This window comes from Actinia tenebrosa, unplaced genomic scaffold, assembly GCF_029948245.1.
Source record: "Actinia tenebrosa isolate PJP-AT-01 unplaced genomic scaffold, QUT_ActTen_1.0 PGA_scaffold0__85_contigs__length_37466705, whole genome shotgun sequence".
Taxonomy (NCBI): Eukaryota; Metazoa; Cnidaria; class Anthozoa; order Actiniaria; family Actiniidae; genus Actinia; species Actinia tenebrosa.
Window position 1 is genome coordinate 28,758,056 of NW_028292569.1, and position 26,157 is coordinate 28,784,212.

A 26,157-nucleotide genomic window follows, 5' to 3' on the forward strand; every position below is an offset into this window, starting at 1 on the left:
GTCGAAAAGGTTCGGGCAAAACTCGGATGTAACTCGGAAGCACAGCGTCGCCATCTTGTTCTAACTTATGTTTTGAAAAGGCTCTTGAATTTTTAGTTTTTCTCGCTTAAGAGCGAGACAAAAATCGCTGTTTCAAGCATGGGGCGACGCTCCACCAGTACTACTAAAAATGGGAAGTTTATGAATCCTACAGATCAAGCAAGTAAGTTATAAAATACTCTTAAAATCCATGCTTTTTACAGTAGGTGACAGCCATCTTCTCACATGTGAGCGATTGTCCATGGTGACTGACGTTCCCAGGAGCTCTTTTTTATTAAATTCCTTCTTAAAATAGCCCTAGACTTTATTTCTTTTTAGATGATTAACGCATCGTTTTCATTATTTGTTAAGTTGTTAGTTTTTGATGTTCTTAATCGTTCCTATGGTTGGGATACCTGTGGTGTTTCATAGTTGTCTTATTTTCTGTCTCACAGGAAAAGAAGCAAGGAAAAGAGAATTAAAAAAGGTTGGTTGATAGCTCTTTGTTCTCGGGAATGATACTCTTTGGTTTAAAGTTTGTTGTTTTTACAATCCACAAAGAAAAGTGTCTTTGAGGTTTCACGCTTTGACATGATATCAAAAGTAGGGGTTTCCAGACGAAACGCATTTGATAAAACAGGATGTTTGATCAATTATAGTCAAAATGTCATGTTTTATTGAATGCATGAAGGAGTCGGAAACATATATTACTGCTCAGCCTGTGCAATGGATAAATTCGTTTAGGTACTGTAGTAAAATACTGTAAAGCTTGCTATGAGTATATGGCTAGGAGTTTGATGTACAGTACATCAAATGGATGGCTTGGGTGGCATTGTGGTTTACTGCTCACCTCTCACCGCTGTGGTACAGGTTTGAGCCCCGGCTGGTACTAGATCATGTGGGTTGAGTTTGTTTGATGTGTTGTTCTCTCCTTTGCCACGAGGGTTTTCTTTAGGTACTCTGGCTTCCTCCCTCCATAAAAATCAACATGTGAGTTGAGTGGTGTATGTTGTAAATATAGAATGTAGTGGTAGTGTGTGTGGAGGGCACCTCACAAAAGAGCCCCCTACATGGTGTGGTGGTTGTAAATATAGATAAATATATAAGTATATAAATATATACGAAAACTGCTCTAAAACAAAGCTGCCTTATATCTAATAGAACAAGAAGCAGAGAAAGATGGTCAGAGAAGCAGTACTGAAGACGAAAGATCCCAAGAGGATTCTAGATGAAATTGAAAAAATAGAGACAGTCGGTAAGCTAAATCATAGATGAAAATTTTCTGCGAAAGCAAACATGATTTCACCCTTCTTAAAATCGTCTTGAATGTGAGACTAACATGGAAATACAAAAGAAATGCCATAAATTCCATTGAGAACCAACCAACTCAGCTCACTTGGGGCAACTGGGATTCAGACCCAGACCTCAGAGGTGAGAGGTGATAACTAGTAGAGTACTAGCGTGGACTACGTTGGTGTTTCTGAATAAAACAGTAGAAACTTGTGGATAAATTGAATCTGACATTAGTCGGACATTAGTAATAGGATGTTAGTCCTTATATAGTCCAAGTAAGTGGAAAGAAAAGAGGTGAGAGGCGAGCGTTTTATCACTAAGCCATCCTAACATCCTGACATCCTGACTCCTAACAAGATCCCTAAACCATTTTGCACACTATTTACCTACAGTAAATGGAGGACATAAAAGAACTTGTTGAATTATTTGTTTTAGAGAAGGGGATTATCTTCCGGTTCGACAGCCTATTCCTGTCTGGAGGCATAACACTAATGTACACTAACAAGTCACTCACGATTGTAAGCTGCATGGCTGCTAATAGCACCTTAATATGCAGCCCGTAAAAGTCCTCCAATGCTCATGAATATAAAGCGCATTGAAACAATGTGAAATGCGCTATATAAGAACCCCGTTATTATTATTTTACAGAGTTAGATGCTGGAGTGGAGCCTCTGCCTAATGATAAAGCTTTAAAAGACAAGAAAAAAAAGTTACGAGAAACTCTTGAAAGACTACAGAAATTATTTGTAAGTAAAAAACTTATTTAATATGTACTGTATTGATCATAGACTGCTCGATTTACATGTAATTTGGAATCCAGAGAACAAGTCTGAGAGGCATTTTCATGATGTCATGCCGAACAGCAAAAATAGTAGCCTGGGAATGAGGCTATATTATATTTCTTTTAATGTTTTTCCATAGTGCCTAATGTTATTATTTCTCTTGTTTTTAATTTCTCTTGTTTTCTCACTGGACTCTGGAGATAACTTCAGGTTGTCTAAACATCAGTCACCACCTACAACAGTCTTTCTCAAGATTGCACTCACCCAGATGATCACACTTCATGACAAAACATAATTTGTGCCAGATTATAATAATATAATTTTCTTACCCTTTTAGGAAAAAAGTGACCCCAAAAAGGCAGGAGAAATACAAAAGTAAGAGCTGATAAATAAATACTGTATGAGGATGAGAATGTTTATACTGTAATGTTGGGAGTGTTGATGATGATGATGATGATGATGATGATGATGATGATGATGATGATGATGATGGAGAAGGTGATAGATGGTGATGGTGGTTGCACTTGGTGATGATAATCAATTGATAATATTAAAGATTGGTCTGGTGTTAATGATTATAATGGTGGTGATTGTTATAGATTTTAAAAAATCTGATCAGATTTATCTCTCCATCGTAGACTTAAAACTTAAAGGCTACTGATAGATTGAATTAAAGTTAATACAATGTATTTTGAAGTGTGATGGTGGACATGGAAATGATGACATTGATGATGTTGGTGATGGTGGCAATGATGATGACGATGATGATGATGCTTATGATGATGATGATAATGATGTTTGTGATAAGGATGGTGATGATAATGAAGGGCATGAAGATGATCATAAAAGATGACCATAATGATGGTGTTGATGATGACAATCTATAGTGGTGGTGATGGTGATGATAATCCTGATAATCATGATGATAATGACAGATAATTGAGATGATGATGGCGGTTGATGATGCTGGTAATAATAAATGATGATGGTTCCAATAGTAATGGAAGTGATATGGTTGTGATAAAAATAATGGATGAGGGACAACTATAATGATAACAAGATTAAGTAGGAAAAAAAACAGATCTACTTTATGTCCAATAATTTTGATGATGATTATGGTGTATGCAGATCAAATTTCTGCCATTGAATATTAAAGAAATAGAAAACATGTGTACATGCTATATGCAGTTATAAAGCACGCGGGTGTTGGCAACACTCCTCGAGTGTTCTGCCAATCCCCAAGTGCTTCATTATTCCACATAGCAGAGCAAGCAAGGTTCTTATTTCTTTAATGAAATACTAATTACATGAACGACGAAACCGAAAGTGGGTGCATGTGCTATGTGGTCTCATAAAGCACGCACTCCCAACCAATCAGAACGTGAGGTGTAGAACAGTTTTTTTGATAAATTTATATTTTTTACAGGTTACTTAATGAAAGTGAGAAAAGAAGAGAGCATTTACAGATAGAAGCTTACGGTAACTTTATTACATGACAATTTATTATGGATATTTTTAACATTTATTTTTTTGATTTTGTTACCGGTAAATTCAAATATTATTTTAATGATTAAAGCAAATTAAAATTGTAAGGCTTACAGTACATGTATATATCCAAGTGATTTTGAGAAATACGCACAAAGGATTGTTGTAGTTGATCAGGCGGTCCTAGTTTCAGTTGTTTATCGGCGAACAAAGAGCTATCATTTCGCGATAATTTCATAAAAGAATTGACCTAATTCACTATGACGTCACTGCTTGTTTATGTGGGGATAGAATCGCCAAATCCAATAGAAAATTCAACAAAAGGTGCTCCTAGGGACACAGTTTTAATCTAAAATGGTTTTCAGATATAATATGTGTTAATATGTACTAAAAATATTCTGAGCGTTTGCTGGCTATTCTACTTGTCTTCGTGGAATGATACGGGATTTAGAACAATTTTCGGTTAGTTTGCGTTGATTTGACCCCGTCTGACGACCATGATCCTTTGCATTTAAACAATAGCTTGTTGAAGATTGTTTTGATGTAACCTCATATTGAAGTAGGGCAATTGAAAACACAATGCACCATATTAAGTAGTCGTTATAAGTATAGGTAGAATTTGAAAGCTTTGAATCTATAATGTAGCTATGAAAGCAAGGATTCAGAGTTATTTTCTCTGACTGTGGCCAGCATGTTTCTTTCCCTAGTAGATTTGATTGACCACCTGATCAGATTTCTTTCTCCAGGCTGATTATAGTTTTTGATGGGCTGTCAAAATTAGATCACCCTGGTATAGGAGCGGACATACATATAGCTCAGTTAGTTAGTGGCAGCTTTTGGAGTTTGGTCCATGGTTCAATCCTCAGAATTTCCACTTCTTTTTCAACTTCTTTCTGCTCTGTGTAGCTTTGGCTTTTATAAATACCCATGCAAAGGGTGCACCTTCCATCACTTAATGCATGAGCCCCTGGATTAGGTGAATAGACCTGTTGACTGATCACGAAACAATGGTTTCAAGTCGAGGTTGGGTTGGACTTGATGAATAAAAGAATCAAGTTCAGTGTTTAATTCAAATCATTGTTTCGTGGTCATCTAAGCCAATTCGGGAAAGGTTTATTGGACAACTAATATACCTTTGCAGCACGTTGGAATGCAGCTCAATTTGTAGGACATAACCGTAGGTTTCAAATTCACAGGTGAATGAAATTCTTTGTTTTTGTCCTCCAAATTGAGCTGCTTTGACGTTACATGTACATGCAAGGGGTCTATACCAGCAGTTTCTAAGTAAAATACAATAAATTACCTTAAGTTTGCTTACTCATCTAGACAGAAATTTTCCTTTTCACATTAACTCTGCATTTCATGTTTAGATTGTGAACAAATTTCTAGCACATTTTCTAACATTTTGTTTATTTATTTTTGAACAGAATCCATGCATGCCAAGCTGCAGGTGAGTGTGCAAAGAGTTCATAATATTATTATCCAATTATTGGCCACTTTTGAGATGTTAAAATTCTAGAATGATTGCGAGGCTCTTGAGAACAAGATGCTATACAGTAAAAATTGCTTTCAAAATCAAAGAATCAGAAGGCATAGCCATAATGAAAATATAGTGCTGATATTTGATTATGATAACATTAAGTTGAGTAGCTATATTGAACTAACTGGCTTTTCTGTTAAATATTTCTTAATTTTAATTTATTACTGAAACATTCATTTGTATGTGGTTCATTATTATATTCCTTTCAATATTTCACTCTTTTACTCCAACGAAGGACTAGCGTCCGAAACGTCAGTAAGTGTTTTCATCTTTTCACTGTGTAAAATTTACCCTTTTATCATTACTAACATATATATTTGTTGATCCACATGTTTATACATTGTACGATACATGAAGTACAATGTGCCATATGACTAAAGCCTCTCAATCAAGTCAGAATTCTAGGACCTGAATGTGGCCTATTCTAGATGGAAAATTTTGCATTGTTTGAAAAAAAAATTTTTTGCTTGAGGATATACAAATGTACTCTCAGTTTTATTGTTAAGTTCCAAAAATATCCATACCTTAACCAAGTAGGGAATTTGCAAAAGGACCCCCCTACCCTCGGGAACTTCCAATCTTCTTCCATACAAGAATTCAGAATCTCCAGAATTTCCAATTCCTCAGTACAGTAGGTGGGGTATGGATATTTTCTGGAACTACACATTGTAGATATTGGTGACTAACTGACTGGCATACTGACCAAATAATGTATTTTTAATCTTTCTAATCTTTTACTTCTTCCAGGCTGAACAGTTTGCCAATATTCCTCTTCCTACAAACATTCCTCTCCCTCACTCAGGTAAAAAACTCAAGGCAGCGCATTAAATATTAACTAAAAAACCTTCATATTTTATCAAACCCTAAAATAACCTTTGGCCTGATCTAAGTCAGGGCATGGCTAACTCACAGATAGGACCCTGAAACAACCTCTGAGCTGAACTAAGTCAGGGCATGGCTAACTCACAGATAGAACCCTGAACAACCTTTGGCCTGATCTAAGTTAGGGCATGGCTAACTCACAGATAGGACCCTGAAACAACCTCTGGGCTGATCTAAGTCAGGGCACAGCTACATGTAACTCACAGATCAAACCCTGAAACAACCTCTGGGCTGATCTAAGTCAGGGCACCGTTAACTCACAGAGCAAATCGAATTTAGCCCATTTTAAGCCCTATTCTTATTTGTTGCAGGTATGTTAATGCCGAGTGACATCCCTCTGCCAGGACCGTTACCAGGACAACAGTAAGTAGAAGCAGCTGGACAATGATAACAATGAACCCTTCAACTAATCCCCCGGACCCACCCCCAGGGGAGTCCAATTTTTCTACCATGAACCCACAGTGATATAAAAGAGAATTTGCACCATCATGTGATGGCAGCTATGACAGGAGGCAGGAACAATTGAATCTGGTCTAATCTGATTTACATGAAAAAGAATTCAGTTCCTGAGGAAGAAAGACTATTGGTGTCATGGCTGCCATCATGTGATGGTACAAATTCTCTATAAAGTTTATAATTTTTTCTATGCTATTTTCTCCTTAGGACCCTACCCCCAGGATTAATCCCCCCAGGCCCACCCCCAGGGGAACCACCTGTGCCTTCCACAGGTACAGTCTCTTCGGCAACAGCAACTGACAAATCCAAACTTCTGCACCCCCCTGGAGTAAGTGACGCAGATCATGAAGGGTTGGAAGAGAAAGGTGATGATGTGGATTATGATGATGATGGCAGTAGTACGAGTGAGTCTGGTCTTGACGAGGATGAATATCAACAAGAGATGAAGATTGGAGACTATGCAAAGATGGACACACAAGACTTTAAAGATGATAAAACTCAAGGTACCGTACTGTATGTTATATTTATTATGTAGTTAGGATAGTACACATGTGCTGATTGGTCGAAAACTGTGCTTTATTAGTGAACGGAGCACAGTGCTGAAGCCATCTGCGTGCGCGAAGTGCTGCTAGATCCTGCGACAGTCTTTCTCTTTGCGTGAATAAATTCAATACCAAAATAAAATTAGTAACCATGTAATAAAACTAATAAAACAGGTTTTTCTGTGCTCCATTCAGTAATAAGGACTTAGGAAGCACCGTATAGTAAGCACTTCGCCATAAGCACGTGCTAATGCAACTTTATTACTGAAAAATGGAAATGTCTTGTAACTTGGTTGCACTTATGTATGGCCAATAATAGTCGCCAAGCAACATATTTTCTTCACAGTCAAAACTGCTGGATAAAAGTTATCAATCATTGTAGCATCTAAGTTGTTTGAACAATATTGTTCTTTTAGCTTCAAAACCAAAATTACAGTAATTGATGATAACGTGCTTGAAATGCAGAATATTTGGTATAGTAGTTCTTGAAAGTGATCTATATTCACTTTTAAATTGCTTCAACTAGAAATAATCAGCTTCCAATTTTGAGGGATTTTCCGTCCAAGTGCCTCTTTAAATTGCCAACAAGAAACCTATTGGACAATCCAGTAAAGCAAATTGGCAAAACCTATTGTCAAATGATTGGCACATTAACATATTCATGATTACAATGTTTATAAACATTACATCCACCTATTTGAAACAGCATTTCATGTCTCAGCAATGTAATATTAGCATGCTGGGAGCTTTAGAGCTTGAGAGAAGCAAGGTCAGAAGTATGAGACAGGGAAGTGTTGGGAAAGGCTTTTTTTGCTTTTAGGATTTTTAGTAGACTTATCCATTGCTTCCATCTATCTCTTTTCCCTCCATCCATTCTTTTTCTAGCCTTCTATTCTCCATCCATTCAATAGACCGACAGGCTACAAAACTGAAAAAAGGAGTAAAATTCAGTAAAATCGAGAAGCCAGTTTCATATTTAAAGAGAAGAATAATCGATTGTTAAATCCTTATCGAAAAATCTAATCGAAATGATTGATAATTCTCATTATAAAACTCCTGTTCTGGTATTGTGGCCCATCAAGTTTCTTAAATTTGTATGCGCAATCAATCTTTAGAAAACAGTCTATGCCATCTGTTTATCCTTTGCATTTATCCATCCCTCCATCCTTCTACTCCTCCATCTATCAACCACTTCATTTATCCACTCATTCATATGAGTTACATTTATATCTTGGCTCTTACTACAGATCAACATCATCGAAGTGTGAGATTCGCAGATGAAGCCACAGATCCTAACAAACCAGTCAGCCAATCAGATGACCCCAGGTCAGCTGTACAGAGAGCTCTTCTAAAGATCGCAGGAATAGCTGATGGTAATAAACAAAAGGTAACAATACAGTGGATCAATAATTAGGATTATTTTTGTGATTTTTGTTGCTGTTGTCATTCTTGTTGCTGCTGTTGCTGTTGCTATTTATGTTGCGTTGATGTTGCAGTTGTCATTGTTGTTGCTACCCTTGTTTGCTGTTGCCATTATCATTGGTGCCATTGTTGCTGTTACTATGGCCGTTGTTGCCATTGTTTCTGTTGTTGCGTTGCTTGCTGTTGCTATTGCTGTTGTGGTTATTGTTGTTGGTGCTATGGTTGCTGTTGTTGCCATTGTTGCTGCTGTTGCGACGCTTTCTGTTGTTATTGCTGTTGTTGCTGTTGTTGCCATGCTTGCTGTTGTTGTTATTGTTGTTGATGCCATGGTTGCTGTTGCTTTTGCTGTTGTTGCTGTTTTTATTGCTGTTGTTACAAAGCTTGCTTTAATTTTGCTGTTGTTGTTGCCATGCTTGCTGTTGTTGTTATTGTTATTAATGCCATGCTTGCCGTTGCTATTGCTCTTGTTGCCATTGTTGCAGGTGCCATGGTTGCTGTTGCTGTTGCTGTTACAAAGCTTGCTTTAATTTTGCTGTTGTTGTTGCCATGCTTGCTGTTGTTGTTATTGTTATTAATGCCATGCTTGCCGTTGCTATTGCTCTTGTTGCCATTGTTGCAGGTGCCATGGTTGCTGTTGCTGTTGCTGTTTCCATTGTTGCTGCTATTATTTGCCTAACTCCTTTCTGTCCTGTCCCTAAAAATACATAGATAAAAAACGTATAGAACGTATAGAAAATACCTAACAATCCTACATATATAAAAGATCTACACATGCAACATTCTTACTTTTAACTATTTTATTGATTTTAGAATTCTCAAACATCTGATCAGCGCCCCACACCACCCGGCCCACCACCAGGACCTCGTGGCATGACAAGTGTCCAGCCAAACTCTCAAATCCCCCCTCCCCCTACCCATTTATTCCCACCTGGACCACCCCCTAGAGGACCCCCAGGACCTCCACCCAGGATGCCTGGGGGTATGCCACCCGGACCCCCACCGGGGATGCCACCAGGCCCACCACCAGGGATGCCTCCAGGTCCACCTCCAGGAATGCCACCCAATATGGCTGCCCAGGTGATGGGTAGAGGACCAAGACCGCTGATGCAACAGCCCATGATGCCACCAGGACCACCACCAAGAATGCCAAGGCCTCCTGGTCCCCCTCCACCTCATATGATGTCAGGACAGGGGTCAGTACTATCAGCGCCTCCTTCTGTTATCCGTAAACCACCTATGGCACATCTACCTGGTGATGCTTCTTCTGGTAAGTGATAACATTTCATTTTTCCCCTCCCTCCCCTCCCCCAACCTCATAGACCTTTTCTGAGATATTGAACACTGTGCATTGTGGTCTAAATTGGGAAGCGACATCTTCTGTTTGTCATGCCTTATGTGGTGTTACTTGCACCCCAGCTAGACCACAATGCATCATGTTTATTCACAACCCATACACCTTTTTTTTAGTTAGATTGCTTTGTTTTTCTCTCCTTCTCTCTCTCTCTTTTATTTTTACATTTATTTATTTCATTTCATGTTATTAATTCTTTGTTTCTTTTCTTTCCTTTTTTTCAAAATCCTTCCTTCCTTACACCCTTCCCCCTCTCCTTTTCTCCCAATTTTCTTTTCATAGTTTAAGCTCTAGTAAAATGAAGTTCTGTTCTTCCTATTAAATGTCGTTAAACATTCCTTGTAGGAGGCATACTTAAGAAAACTCCAGGAGTGGTAATATCAGCCAAACCACAAATACGAAACACTCAAGCAGAATTAACAAAACTCGTGCCAACATCACTCAGAGTGAAACGTGAAGCCCCAAAACAAAAGCCCAAAGGAAAAGACACTCTAGAAAACATGCCTTCACAAGAACCAAGACGACCAGAACAGAATATATCAGGCAGAGCAACAAAGGACGATGCCTATGCATTATTTATGAAAGAAATGGAGGGGCTTCTGTAACCACTGGACTAAAATAGACCTTATTCGTGGTGTGACAATGTTTTCTCAATTCAGCGTGACGAACCTCCAAGGCATTCATTTTCTTTTTCTTTTTTTTCTTTTTTTACTCTTCGAAAAATTCACGAGTATCCCAAAGGATACGAAAGGAATAATGATGATATCCCGACGAGTTTCAAAACAATAGCTCTTCATTCCCCCAGAGGTTTGTCACGCTGAATTGGGAAAACATTGTCACACTACGAATAAGGTAATCTATTGGCCATTACTTTGCCATTACTAAACTCTGTACCTTTGCTGTTTGTTGTGCACATTTCAGATCACGTGATGCCACTTCTGGGAGCTGATCTTTTCACGTGTAATTTTTCATGCGTATTTTAACATGTTCGTCATAAAAGTACAATAGGACATTTGCATTATAGCGTTGTTTACTACCACTTCCAGAATCCTTTAATACTTTCTTTTGTTCAGTGCATTAACACCAATTGTCATATTACTATACTCGTGAGGAAATACAAAGCTGAATAAGAAAGAAAAATTCGCCAAGCATTTTGGTGGTGGGAGTTAAATGGCTTATTCTCAAGGAAAAATTCATGTGATCGGAAATGGTCAAATTACATACAAAGATTAAGAGGGCTACGTTTATTGACGCCTACTACACATTAGCATTGCAAATCCATTCCGAATCTTTATATGGGGTGGCGATTTTTTGTTTCGCACAAAAACATAGGTAACACGTACTGCACAAGCTCGTAAAGTTACCGACACACTCCCTGGCAATGGTAGTCAAATGAAACAACCAAACGACCTAGAGGATACGAAAGCTTTCTCTGGTATCAAATTGTGGAAGAAACTTTACCGCTGATTTTATGAGCATGCGCAGTATGTTTTACAGATATTAACAAAGCTTATCGGTGAGATCCGGGATGCTTACCATTTACCCGGAAAACGGTGGCGTGTACCATTTGTCGACAGTCGAAATTTTCCCGCTCTTTTCTTAACATTGGCAAACGAATTTCCAATCGGATGTATTGATTGAAGTGGTAAGCGCCCCAGAATTGTGTTTTTCTATTGGTTGAGAATGGATGACGTAAAGTAGGTAGATATGGCCTGGTATTTCGTAGCTCTTGTCTTGCTCCAAACGTTTTGTCGAACGTATTTCATATCAATGTATTACTTGTTATTAATAAACGAATGCAGTCAAGTTGAATGTGAAACTCGAAATGTACACCTTAATTTTACAACTAAAAAGCTATATTCTTATGAAGCTAACTTTAGAAATTTATTTACGACTGAAGTTATTCATTTATTTCATTAGCTTCATGAGGGCAGCGACAGTGGGCCCTGTAGTGTTAGAACGGGTGCTTGTCCGAGAAGACTTGAAGGTCTAAACATTTACAAATGTGCTATTACAAATGCAGCTTCTTCTAAAACTAAACTTCTTAAAACTAAATTGGCTAATAACTTACATTAAAATGACAAATCACTAACTGAATAATAAGCTAGTTTTAACAATATTCATAATTCTGATTCTACTAAAAGTCGTGTTTGTTAATAGCGGAGCTCCCTCGCGGGCCGAAGGCCCGCGCGAGCGGAGCACCATACTTAACAAAAAATGGTAAACCATCGAGTTGATTTTTCATGGCTTGGCTGACGTCACTTACGTCCGTCCGTCCGTCCGTCCGTGTACACAACACAGGAATCCCGCTTGATGTCAAAGCAAAACTCACAAATGCGGCTCTCAAATGCACAGAAAAAAACAATCGCTTTAGGACAACTTATTGACCAAAAACAATTAAAAAAAAGCTTTCATGTAGTCAAAGATGGATCAAGAAGTGTTCTTCAAGAATTCAGGTGTGTGTTTTTTAGCAAACAACCGTATATTATAATATTTTTGACAACCATTTTTCTCGACGAATCGGACAAATCAAATACTTTCTCTCAAAACTTTATATATTTCTATAGATAAGCTTAATTTATTTTAATGCTGGAGGAAAAATAACACGGAGAGCATATTACGACAACAAATATTCGTCCTTTATTTAGCTTTGTAAATCTTTAACAATTCGGTTGTTTTTAACCAACTATCGTATGTCTTTCGTTCAAGAAAAATGCAGCTTTGTTCGCCTCCTGTCGCGGGAACCCATCGGCAAAACAAAGAAGACTTTCATTTAATAGTTTTATATCTTTCTACTGATAATTTATTTAATTATTGAATGAAATATAAATTTACACCAAATATTCAACTGTTTGTTAATCTGTTCGAGCAAGTATGATTATAAAAATGCGCTTAAATTTGTGTTGTTGAGCGATGTTATTGTATGAAGACCTAGACTTTCACTTTAAAAAGCTAAAAAATATTCAAAAACATTTACAAGCGCCAATTTACTGACAAAGAATTTCGTCATTTTGTATTTTGCATTGCCTTTGCATTATTTTCTATTTTTTCTCAGTTGTTCTTGTCAAGTTTAACTGAATGTAAACTTTGTCTCGTTCTGTATTTTCTGCTCACCTTAACCGAGTCTAACCAGTTTCCAAGTCTGCTTTTTAGTCTTGATTTGCCCTAAATCTCCAGATTTTCGATTTCAATGAAAGACAGCCGAGGTAGATTTCACTAAACTTGATATTGTATTGGATTATCTGTAGTTATCTTTCGTTTTTTTTTAAGTAAAAGAGATTCAAAGCCGAAAACTGCGGCCTTGGAAAACTTTGTCGAAGAATCTTCCAAGAACAAAACTAGCCCCTGGGGGTGGCGGAGAGTTGTGTACAAAATTCCTAAGTGGGAGAGTATACTCGCGCAAAGAAAACAAAGTAGTGCATTTCGATTCGATTTCACTGCATGGTTTTTATTATGGGAGAAATTATCTTCATCTCGAATAAAAATAATTGAAGATTTTTTCCCCGATCTAATTTTTACCTTTCAGTTTCATTCAAATTGTTTTCCCTGTGACTTCCGTATCGGGAGCTCCGCTTTTAGGCAGTGCCTAAATACATATATTAATAGTCCAATCTCGATTCTTTTTTTCCGCTTTGTGGTCATGGAAACGGCTGTAACCCACTGTGTGCTTTTAAATCGGGATTGCAAGCCAAATATATCTATGCAAAAATAAAATGTTAAAATTGTGGTATAGCAATTCACATATATATGTTTGTGTGTCATTTCCTCTCATTCCAAAATTCCAGAAAGGAATCTCTCTTCAGTACAACATTATTTAATCTATATTTAATATCGTTTTTCTTGTTTATTTCAATTGATTACAATCCATTGAAGAGAAAAAATAAACTAAACAAAATTTGGAAATCCGGCGTGGGCAGGAGCCTCTGTAACGCGGACAAAAAGAGAGTTTAAAATTGTTTCCAGGCAACGACGGAACTTCCTGGTTCTTTTGTCTCTGAAGTAAACAACATCTTATGACCGTACCTTCAAAACAGACATACTTTGTTCAGTTTCATTAGTTGAACTTCACTTCCGAAGAGATAACGTCTGGTTCAAGAAGTAGATTTTAAGATTTCGTGATGAGGACCCTTGCTTATTTGCTGGTTTTAAGCCTTACTCCTGTATTTCGGTTCCATCTCGCTGATGGATTCACTTTTCCTTCTATTCTGGATGACGCGAGACAAGCCATGATGAAGTTTTCAACAACAAGGTCAAACTCCTCTCGCCCTCGACCGGTAGGTGTTGATTGTTAATAAGAAATTGAACTCTATCCCAAAATTAGCTTGACTTTCATAGGTTTTTTACACATTTTGCTTTCCTTAAATGGGGGAGAGCCCAGAAGTGAAACGAAATAACAATCTATTTCAAATTGTATTATTAGGTTAATATAACGAGACACATAGATATTCCTTAATGAGGCATACTTTATGCAGCCGAGCAAAGTACGTATTTTGATCTATAGCAGTGATAAGAGTGCCAGTTAATCATTTCTCAAATCCACTGCACTGCACTGCACTGCACTGCACTGCACTCCACTCCACTCCACTCCACTCCACTCCACTGCACTGCACTGCACTGCACTGCACTCCACTCCACTCCACTCCACTCCACTCCACTCCACTCCACTCCACTCCACTCCACTCCACTCCACTGCACTGCACTGCACTGCACTGCACTGCACTGCACTGCACTGCACTGCACTGCACTGCACTGCACTGCACTGCACTGCACTGCACTGCACTGCACTGCACTGCACTGCACTGCACTGCACTCCACTGCACTGCACTCCACTGCACTGCACTGCACTCCACTGCACTCCACTGCACTCCACTGCACTCCACTGCACTCCACTGCACTGCACTCCACTCCACTGCACTCCACTGCACTCCACTGCACTCCACTGCACTGCACTCCACTCCACTGCACTGCACTCCACTCCACTGCACTCCACTGCACTCCACTGCACTCCACTCCACTCCACTGCACTCCACTGCACTCCACTCCACTGCACTCCACTGCACTGCACTGCACTGCACTGCACTGCACTGCACTGCACTCCACTGCACTCCACTGCACTCCACTGCACTCCACTCCACTCCACTGCACTCCACTCCACTCCACTGCACTGCACTCCACTCCACTCCACTGAACTTTTAAATCAATTCTATTAAGTTTAATTATTTTACTTAAAATTCAGGCACTAAAATTGCAAGCTTTTCACGGTTTGGCGTCTAACTCTAGTTTGCCAGTCAAGAAGCCGCGTCAGACGAAACCTTCAAACAGCTTTTTAGAAATTCTAAGTAAAGTGGAAAAGCACGTTCTCGAAGCTCAAGCAAGTGGCAACACAGCACATCTAAGTAATCTGACGAAGAATATAAAGGTTGCTCTGAAGCAAAGGAGTTATTTGTTCGCCCGAGAAGCCCTAGGACAAGCGCTTTGCAAATCGATATCTTCGAGTCGACCAGGAATATCAAAACGGTCGGGATCAGATGGAGCACGCTACTTAGCTAGACTAAAAAAGGAAATTGGCCCAGACAAATTTAGCAAACTATTAGGAGTAGAAGACTCCAAGACACTGGCGTTCGCTATTGATGACACTGGAAGTATGAGGAATGATATTTATGCCGTGAAAGAAATTGCTAAAGCCATTGTAAGAACAGCAGGAAAGACGGCAGAGAATTACATCTTGTCAGTGTTCAATGACCCTAGTAAGTAGAGATTCTGTTGTAATTTTACACATAAATCAAACCGCCCTTTGGCGAACTCGTGGATACTAGTTGAACTTTTCAGAGATTGGGCTCCCTGTGTCCTTATGCTTGTTGACATTCGAATGTTTCAAAGTATTTCACTCGATTTCATATTTAAAATGCTCAATTTAGCTGGTAAGATGATAAGTCGTCCTTTTATTTTCCTTTTAACACCTACTCTGTTTAGTTCTTTGTTATTTTGTTGAGTTTGGAAGCGAATTCTGTGATGAATTGTAAAAACGTTGCGTTATGCGTTACTAATTATCTTGACCTTCAAGGGTCATCACAGCGCTTACAATCGATTTAGATTCACATGAAACACTTTAATTACACTGTGAACTAAGCGAATATTTTATAGAAATTCGTTTAGGAATACTATTTCTTTTGACTTCATTCAAGTCTGTAAAGTACTAATTATTTATTGGAGCGAATTCTCGTTAGTCTCGAGTCGAGCGACATCTATTGAGTAGATTTGTACCTTAGCAGTTAGATACAAGAACATTGCTTCGGCTGTTCTACTTTTAATTCAGAACGGCTTATTTGGATGACAAAACTAGCCGAACTTTCTTCAAGACTCCATGACTCTCGTTTTGAAATATAATGAAAGTTCTTTTTCCGATGCATCCGGCTCTACCTCTACCTACGAATCTTCTGAGAGGATCTAAATATGTTGACGATTGTACATAAGCGTTTCTGTTTACTTTATCGCATCAGCAAAAAAAGGTTTGACTCATTGGAATTTTAGTTTTAGGCGTTAATCGTATTATTTCACTTCAAGTTGCATCTCTCCTTGATTCTTTTGATGTAAATAATCTGCACATGTGCAAGAGTGGGTCCACAGTGCTAGAAAGTATCCCACATGAAACATCAACAGTTCATTTCCTCATATAAATAGCGAAAGTAGTCTATACTAAATAAGAGCTTTGTGCTTGTTAGTAGGGACCTTAAGCTGCAGGACGGCAACGACGACGACGACGGCAAACATACAATAGCACTAATTGCGCTATTCAATAGATACTCGTTGGAATGTACGAAACACTGTGCATCATTACCGTCTTATGCTGAAAGTAAGACGTGAAATGTCCTATTTTTACGTACTAAAGAGAACGGCTACGCCAAAAGCTTATATTTGCTGATTTTCGTTATAAGTAAAGCGCTGCCAAAAGACGTCATTTCACTCTAAAACGGGGATTCTTATTGAGTAAAATACTAGTTAAACATGAAATAATAATACAATAGAAGGTTGAAGCGCCGCAATTTCGCCGACGTTGTCGCCCACGTTGCCGTCCTGCAGCTTAAGGTCCCTAGTGTCGTGCAACGTAATCAGATGACGCAAGACGATCGTTATACGTTTAATTATCGATCTGCTAACATCTTAGTGAGTGAGCGAGCGAGTGACACATTTGCATATTCAGACCCCTCACAATAGAACGTTTTCCAACAACCGGGGTTAAAATTTCTAATGAGTTTGCTAATATGCTAATTATCTACGTACCGTACTGCCAGCTAAATTATACCGAAATAATCTGCGTGAAGACGTTTTAACCTTAAAATGCTAGTCTTATTGCACTTTCTGTAAACTTGTCATAATTTCCAGGAATGTAATCGAACTCAACGTTCTAAATTCATTAAAAACTCAACAAGTGTTACAAGACTTTGTTTTTTATTCAACATCAACGTTTGTATCTGAAAAAATGCAAATGAGTGGACTAAGCTAGCATGGAAATTTGCTGTACACAGAAATACCTTTTTAGATTGTTATAAATGTTCAAATAAGCGTACTCGACGTTCAGCAAGAAATGACGTAAGCTCCACTCATACTGGAAGAAGCCATCTAGGATGTCTCCATAACTGTGATATGGCTTTGTACACTTTTATTTCTTAAATACATGCTCCACCTTGATTCGTCGTCATGACAGACACTTGTTAAAGCGCCTTGCCCGCCTTCTTTCTCTGGGGTTCAGCAAATGCATTTGATTTGCTCTTACGGCCGTCAGCAATGGTCCACCATCAGGATAAGCCTTGTCCGCTAGAAGTTTTGCACCTGTAGGTCCAGAGGTTGTCCTGGTCCAATGTGGGTCATCAGCCTGTAAGATGTCGCATCGTGTGTACTACCAAGAAACCCGGCTTGAACATATCTCAAGTGTCCAAGGTTATCAATGATAAGTTGGGTGTTGAAACAGTGGTAGTGACGGTGCCCACTATAGAACGATCTCTGGGCCTCTGTTATGGGTCGGTATATCTCATGCGGGGTTGCGTCTATAGCGCCCACTGCGTTTGGGAATTCTGGCCAATTTCCCCTGATGTTGGCCCATTCATTTACATTTAACCAGCGAATTTGATTTTGGAAATACCTCCACATCTCTGGTATGACTCTGTATATAATTCGCACAACAGTTGATGGGTTTGTATCGAACCACAGAGCTAGACTTTCCACATGCAGATATTTGCGTAGCCACATTAAAGCTAATAGAACTTGATTCGTGATGTTGAGTTGTGAGCGTCCTAGTCGTTGACGTGGTAATCCATCCCTTGTTAAACGGAATAGAGCTGGAGAAACATCTGCTACTAGCTGCAGAAATGACTGTGGGGTTTCACCTGTATTTCTCCAAAAGAACCATGGCTGTCTTTGAATTAGAGAGAACACATCCCTGCCATCAAATCCACTGCCACGGAAGCCTGTAAGAAGACGTCTATTTAACGGCACGTTTTGTATGCCTAACGGAGGCTGGAAAGCAGACAGAAGTATCAAAATTGCTATTATTTGCATAAGCAGGACACGTATATCCTAAATCTGCATCTCAAGTTCACAGTAACTACCAGTCAAACTTCTATTTTTTGAATAATTAAAATCGAAGCGTTACTGTAATTAGTCCAGGCAGTTTAGAGTTTTGCACTTCGGAATTTTCTGAGCATTCAGTGCCCATCGAGTGACAATTGAGTTTAGCTAGTTTACTTGATTATTTCTGATAAACGTTTTGTCAAGATATCACAAAAAGATTCTCCAATACCGGGAAATTCGCGTGGGTTAGGTAAGTGAACCATTTTTAAAAAGCTAATTTCTGGACTTTTGCGACAAATTAATTTCATTATCGTTTTCAACTTATGGTTTGTAATTTTAATTGTGATAGGATCACTACCAAAGCGTGCTAATGTTGGTGAAAAGGAAATTGAATTTATTTCTAAATGCTACAACGAATGTAATAGCAAAGAGTGGCCTGAAATCCTACAGTACTGCAAAGAAAGAATCCTAGAGGCACAACTCCCTCATCATGTTGTGGCACTCTATCTGCAGAGCCCACTGGCAAGTCGACTGATAACCAGAATGAAGAACATTTTAAAGAAAATGTTGGCTTCCCCGACTGAACCAATAGACTCCATGAGTATGCAGAGAAGAAAACACCTTCCCAGAGAAGACAAGCAGTGAAGGACAAATTAGAGAGAGAGTATGTTGCGTCATCATCATGCGAGAGCGAGTTTGATGAAAAAGATGACTGCATTGCCGGTACGAACAAGGTATCTAAAAAGAGGAAGGTTGACAATGCAGCAGAAACCCAAGCTGCACATAAGAAAATGTGCGAAAAGGCTTTGGAAACGATGAGTAAAGTAGATGCCGTTTTCAGCAAGGTGGACAAATATCTAGATAAGAATAACTAAGCTATTAAAAAAAGGAATCAAATCTTCAGTCTCGACTGTTATAGCGAACTGGTATATCATCACTTATACTCAAAGATTTGTACTTTACGAACGCTGCTGTTGAATAAAACTTCTATAAAAATCTTGTAACAATTTTAGTGAGTTTTTAGAGAAGTAAACTCGTTGGTGCTGGCCTATCTCCGGCTTCTCAGAAGTTACATATATGAAACTTCTGAAAAGCCGGAGATAGGCCAGCACCAGCAACAGCAAATTTACTTCTCTTAAAACCAAAATATAGCGTTAATAGTTTTGTAAGCACGTTTTAGAATGGCAAGCGTTTTAACGCTGAGTTCGTTTACATTCCTGGAAATTAAGACAATTTCACAGAAAGTGCAATAAGACTAGCATTTTAAGGTTAAAACTTCTTCACGCAGATTATTTCGGTATAATTTAGCTGGCAGTACGGTACGTAGATCATTAGCGTATTAGCAAACTCATTAGAATTCTTAACCCCGGTTGTTGGAAAACGTTCTATTAACTCGTTTCTACGTTCCGCATATCCACGAGTTAAAAAGTAAAAGCATGCATCAGTATACGGATCTTTTGGGTGTTATTTGTAGTCGACGTTTTTTTATTATACTTTTAGAGTGGCTTTCATTAACCCGTGAAACAAAAGTCACTTATTACATAGTATTATAAAATAATTGGGATACTACGCGCGCTATGATTGGTCGAAAACCATGTTTGATGAGAGTATCAAAACACGCTATCGTCATTTTTAATCTATCGCGCGCGCTCATTGGTCAGTTTGAATAAGACGGCACGTAGGGAGAATTTACTTAGACTTTGCTTTTTTTCGATCTTTTCGCGCGTTTGTTATTTTATAAAACAAATCAAAAACAGTTTTCTGTGTTTGATACTCTGATCAAAACACTTGGAATGTTGGGAGAACACTCGAGAAGATGGAAACCACTCTGCTACGCGTCGTGGTTTCCTACGCTCCTCTCGTGTTCTCCCAACATCCCGCGTGTTTTGATCAGAGTATCAAACACGGAAAACTGTTTTTGATCTGTTAATTAATAACCAGATTCAAACAATAGAAAACAAAGAAGTCAGAGCGTAATAGTACTAAATACGTTAAAATGTATTTCCCAGGTTTATGAAAATCACTCTATCATGATTAAAGTTGCCAAAAATTTCTATATTTTCGAACATTTTAGCAACTGGCCCTGTACTTTTCAAAGAAAATGGTTCAGAATTTATTAAAGAGTTAGAGAAGTTAATAGCCCACGATGGAGGTGATGATCCAGAACTGACATTCAAAGGAATGTTAGCTGCCATGGAAGAAGAACCAAACGAAGGCTCACCAGTGTATGTGTTCACAGACGCAACGGCAAAAGACCATACCAAAGACAACATCAAGACCCTGATAGACTATGCAAACGGTTTAAATGTCAACATCAACTTCTTTACAACTTCAGCCGCCTCTTCGTTCGCACCCTTCGTTCAAGTTGCCCGAGAAACCTGTGGGATGATACTTCGACTGGTAGACTCGTCAGAGATAAAGAAATTAGAAAGCATCACCAAATTGTCTTTGCGAAACTCCGGCGTTTGTGTGACCGATGGAAATGATGGAGACGACTTCGATAATAAAAAGCGTGCAGTCTCGAGAAGCAAGGTTATACTTGTAGACGATTCTGTGAAGAATATGATCATTTCAGTTTCCACCCAAAACCCAAAACCCGTAATTGTCCTCAGGGATCCGTCCGGTACAAGGTTTACTGGAAGAAAGATATCTCTGTTACGAGCTGCTATTTACGAGCTTATTATCCCGACTCCTGGTCGATGGACGCTGTCAGTTGCTGCGAGTGCTGGCAAGTACCACTATCTTGTCAGAGGATCTAGTGACTCAAACATCGATTTTGACTACTACTTTGTAATGCTTCCAACACGGAAAGGAAGATACCCCATCCCAATCAATCAGCCACTCGCAGGTAAGTCATTGAATGAATGGTGCGACTCTGCAATTCAAATTCTAAACTCAAGGTGGTTTAGAAAATAACTGCATGATACCAAAAATTTGCTACAAGGTTATCGTAAAGGAAATTCTTTAGCCTTTCAGATATTCATTCTTACAATACAATATTTTCAGCTAATAATGATTTCTATAAAAAAAACGAGTAAGAACAAATTATTGTAAATATACATTTAATTTTAGTATTTCTAAAGTCTGGGAAACAATACCCAAATCAATCAAAAGTCTTCCTTATTCGTCCTTCAAGCAGATGTATAAGAAATTCTTACTCAATAATCAATAACAATTATATCATTATATACATATATACATAATTATTTAATTTATCTCCTTTATTGCTATAGTGGAAATTTATACTGTTGAATTTAATATTATAGTATTATTATAATATATTAGCCTTGTAGTTTTTTTTCTTCTTCTTCTTCTTCTTCTTCTTTTTCTTCCTTTTTTTCTTTTCTTTACTGACCCTAAGTGAAAATTACGACAGCCAACTAGAAAGCTTTAGCTCCTTTGGCTGTCGTACAAAATTCTAAATATTATTCAAACTATATATTCTTGTAATTCTGTTATATAAAATTGAAAAAAAAACAGTGTAAATAAACTGAAATTGAATTGAATTTATAGGTCAGCGCGCCAACGCCATCATAACAGTAGCAGGGGCTGAAAGGATTCAACGAAACAGGCTCAGCGTTGAACTCATCGACAGCAGAAACGGAAGAGTACTAACGACGGTCGCCATGACACCTCGCAGCTCATCCAAAGCTCATTTCGTCGTGTCATTTACTCCACCTTCAACGCCATTCAAACTCAGAATGAAAGGTCGAACCAAAGCAGGCAACGTCTTCGAACGCTCATCCATAAAAACAATCCGAGCAACTACTGCTCTCATTCGCGTCTACAGAGCCAAAGATGGTCAACTGACCATTCCCAGAGGAAGACGCATGTTCGTCATTCTATTGATCTTCAACGTTGGCCCAACTGAAACCTTTGACGTGTCCGTTAACGATCCAAAGCAGTATGCCACAAAAAGACGCAAGAGACACGTAAAAGTCAACAAAAACCGCAGTCGTAGGTTTAGTATGTGGTTCACAGCTCCTTTGAGTGCAACACCCGGTGAAAGTTACCCTGTTGCTGTCACCATCAAAGGAAGAAAGTCTCGCGTTGAAACAGGCCAAATCCTCAACTTTATGGTTGTCTGAATCTTCCGAGTCATTTAAGACATTTATTAGTAATACAATGATGATCATGATAAATTAATGATAAATATAGTTGATGGATGACAATCAAGCGCTAATTAAGAGCAATAACTAAAGAAATAAACTTGGATAAATAACCTAAGATAGAATGATAAGATAAAATGAGCTCCTCATCAAACTCTGTCTTCTTGAGATTGATATAAATGCTGCTTGCGTAAAACTATTTCAGTAGAACAATAAAAGAAAGCAGCAGCAAAAATGTTTCTTTGAATTTTTAATTCTCCTTTCCTTTCCTTTCCTTTCGATTCCTTTCCTTTCCTTTCCTTTCCATTCCTTTCTTTAAGTATAAATAACATTTCAATGATATAGAAAATCTGTCCTGGCAATTGTTCGAGATTGAGTTCATTTTGATGTAGAGCGTCCAGGATTTATCAATAATTCACATCAGTTTTCAAGGAGCGCAGTGGTTCACCCCACAGTAAAGATCGCTGGCGATCTTGGCAATGACGCCTTTTTGAAGCAGCTCGAGTACACAACACATGAAGTCTAGATCTTCACGCGCATATACTGAAACAACAACAACAACAACAACAACAACAAAGGTTTATCATATCAGAGGCAGAATCTACTTTATTTTACACTGAACTTGCTTGTGAAAACCAGTATATTTACAATAACGCTCAAGGCAAGGAAATACAAAAGTCTATATCAAGGTGATGTATGTAAAGATATTCACCACTTGGATCCTGTATAAAGCATGGCTGTAAGGGAGTTTCAAACGATTTTTTTAAATTTGAGCTACACCACAGCCTCAATCGGATACTTTCTGTTGGACCAGGGAATCGATGGATGAAAAGTGGTCATTTATTCGTCCATATCTGCTGACGTTATTGCCAGCATTTTGCTTAATTAGCATACATCGGCTTTCTAATTTTCAACAAATTAAACATACTGAATAGATAGGAAATAAAAGTAAATGCCTTGTTAGTAGAGTGCACGGCCTAAACCCGTGAAACATATTTAGTACTAATAAGTAGTAATTCATACAGAATCCTTGTTTTTCTATTGTTTGATTATCGCTATTTAGTACTAAAAATTAGTATTTGTTTCACGGGTTTAGTGCGAGCACTCTATCTACTAAAGATTTTGCCGGAATCTTTGGTCTAATATTTGACTGGAAAACAAAGCTATAACTAAAAGCACTGAAAAATTTCAAAAAAACGTATGGCTGGGCTGTTGCAGCTCTTGCCACCGAGCACAAAGTCATACATTCTCAACATATAGAGCTTTTAAGTCGCGACGTATTTCCAGGTCCAACTGCTCACAAAACAGCTAAAGTAAAACGAAAAATGTTCTCAATTATTTAACCTCCAAATGAAACAATTACAAATTATTTGGACAACAAATACTATCATCCTATCCTATCATCTTTATAGAACTACTTTTCGCTTTAGACCCGAAAGTTGTTTTTCCATATGATTTACGTCGTACTTTAAAGCTCTATGTTTCAATAATCGACAAGATTCGACACTTGTTGTCTTTGACCTTGAAGTTCAATTTCTGATAAATGGGAAGATCCCTCTTTGTGGTTAAAGTATCATTGAACTTTAAAATAGCACGATCAATAATTAAATTTAAAGCCCTAATCTACGTAACAAATCATGGCTCAGTATATTAATATATAATTTATACTTATTGCCTCTGTTAATCTCGGTTAAGTATTTAACCGCTAACATACTTAACGCCATTTATAGATTCAACGAACTATAGTAAGGTCGATTTACAATTCTTTTTTGTTTTCTTGTGTTGACAAATTAGTTAATAGCTAGTTAAAATCGAGTCAACTAGGCACTATAATAAAAGAAATATACATGTAGGCTATAGAATGTTTGCACCCTAACGAGATGGCAGCTATGACAGAAGGCACAACAATAGAAACCTTTCGTTCCGTCTGGGAAACACGGGCAGATTATATAGGCAAAGCTCCCAAAGCTCTCTAGGAAACCGAGTACTGCAAAATGGAGCAAAGAAATCAAAGGAACTATCAGATAAAAATTACTCTGCTTTTTTTCGCCTGTTCAAATACTTACATTTCATGGAAAATGTAGAAGGAAAAATTGTTCGATTAATTTTCAGAGAAGCCTAAAAACCGTAAGTACTCGGTTTTCCATCATGCTTTGAGATATTCCTGTAAGTGCATATTGGCGTTTCTTTCTCCTGTCATTGCTATCATCACCTATATACTTGTGGTCAGTTGTCCTAAATTTATGAAAAACTACCGGTTATACATGTGCTATTATCAAGAAGTGATTTGAAGTCTTAACATTCAAGATCATGGTATATAGGTAGTAGATGATATCTTGCTTTCATCAGATAGCTAACTATGCTAAATATAGCTTGCTCTGTGATTGGTTGGTAGTTTTGACGTCAGTTTATTTGGGCGGATTTATTCGATGAATTCACTTTACATTTTGGCTCTATATGGCCAATTTTACCAAAATTGGGAAGTTGAAAAAAATATCTTCAGGACGAAAATATGTGGATGTAACACCAAGGCCAGGGTCAACTGTACTTATTGTGATCTAGAAAACTCATATCATTTTACGAAAATGAGGTCACAACTACCAACCACTCTGTGCGAGTTATATTTAGCTTAGCTGTTAATCTGCATGACGACATGGAGCCTATATATCTTGAGAGATATGGTCCCCTAGGAATTTTCCCCTGCTTGATAAGATTGCTATGGATTTTCAAACAAACCTGGGTAGAAATACAACAATTTCCTCAGAGTAGAATTAATCCACGGTATTTGATTTCGCTCACGTTCTCTGACTTTGCGCTTGACCCTTTCCAACAAGCTTAACAGGTGTTCCTTACAAGAGTGTTCTCTAAAAACGTCTACAAAAGATTGGACGTAAGCGCTTCCGTAATCATCCCAACCGTATGAATTTTGTCCCTCATAGCAACTGTAACCATATAGATTATCGTATTCCTCAGGACGTCTTCTATCATTGAGACCAGGCCTGGCTATTTGTGCTTGTTCTCCTGGGTCGTCTCTATGAACAACTCCATCATCTGCCGCTGTTCCTCTGCATGCTTGAATAAAAAACAACTTGGGCTTTCCCTGGAGAGCCTGACAGTTTTGAAACATGTCAAAGATTTCTTGCAAGCGCACTTCTTCGCCATCGGAAGCGTAAATATAATTTTCTTTGCCATGGCTCATGATGAAAACAACCAAGCAGTCGTAGAGTGAGAATTTAGTAGTTTTAGAAAAAATCTGCAGCCTAGTTAAAAATTCATTCTGCTTTAGGTCCGAATGATATTGAACTTCAAAAAGCAAGTCCGGGAATAGACGACTAAGTGAATTTACATCTAAATGGGAACCCAAGAATTCGACAAGCCGACCGTACATCTTATGGCAGGGATGAATAGAGAATCTATTTATGTTGATAATATATGCAATTCCTCTAGGATTACTCGTCATCTTGTAAACAGTGTTGATACACTCTGGCCGATCACTTGGTGGGATATGACGATCCAAACACGTTGGTGCAACAAATCTACTTTGGTTCTCATTCATCGGTGGTTCTAGAAATGAAAAATTATATTCTTTTAATGAGGAATTCTTTTAGGAGAGAATGCGAAGAATCTATATGTTTTTTCTTCGTTAAAATCTTCATTCATACTAAGAACTATTTTGTAATCTCGATCAGCTCAGATCAGCTCAATTAAA

At 38.2% G+C, this 26,157-nt stretch overlaps 3 protein-coding genes across 5 annotated transcripts in view; 2 read left to right on the plus strand and 1 right to left on the minus strand.

Moving 5' to 3' along the window:
* Positions 1–46: 46 nt before the first annotated feature.
* Positions 47–11,590, plus strand: LOC116294286 (uncharacterized). Its single transcript, XM_031701852.2, has 13 exons — positions 47–202; positions 474–505; positions 1,180–1,273; positions 1,960–2,057; positions 2,431–2,468; positions 3,520–3,572; positions 5,006–5,028; positions 5,866–5,920; positions 6,312–6,363; positions 6,664–6,959; positions 8,246–8,385; positions 9,231–9,687; positions 10,117–11,590. Exons 1-13 carry the CDS (start codon positions 139–141, stop codon positions 10,374–10,376), a joined length of 1,662 nt encoding a protein of 553 aa, XP_031557712.1. The 5' UTR covers positions 47–138; the 3' UTR covers positions 10,377–11,590.
* A 2,193-nt stretch (positions 11,591–13,783) lies between these two features.
* LOC116294290 (von Willebrand factor A domain-containing protein 7) lies at positions 13,784–22,665 on the plus strand. The gene is made up of 4 exons (XM_031701858.2): positions 13,784–14,045; positions 15,008–15,518; positions 20,414–21,187; positions 21,853–22,665. Exons 1-4 carry the CDS (start codon positions 13,890–13,892, stop codon positions 22,425–22,427), a joined length of 2,016 nt encoding a protein of 671 aa, XP_031557718.1. The 5' UTR covers positions 13,784–13,889; the 3' UTR covers positions 22,428–22,665.
* A 362-nt stretch (positions 22,666–23,027) lies between these two features.
* LOC116294289 (uncharacterized) overlaps positions 23,028–26,157 on the minus strand; it is a 31,868-nt gene continuing 28,738 nt past the window's right edge. For all 3 annotated transcript variants that reach the window (XM_031701857.2, XM_031701856.2, XM_089039114.1), the window contains one exon: positions 23,028–26,012. In XM_031701857.2, coding sequence (XP_031557717.2) covers positions 25,165–26,012 — 848 coding nt within the window. In that variant the 3' untranslated portion in view covers positions 23,028–25,164. The remainder of the gene's footprint in view (positions 26,013–26,157) is intronic.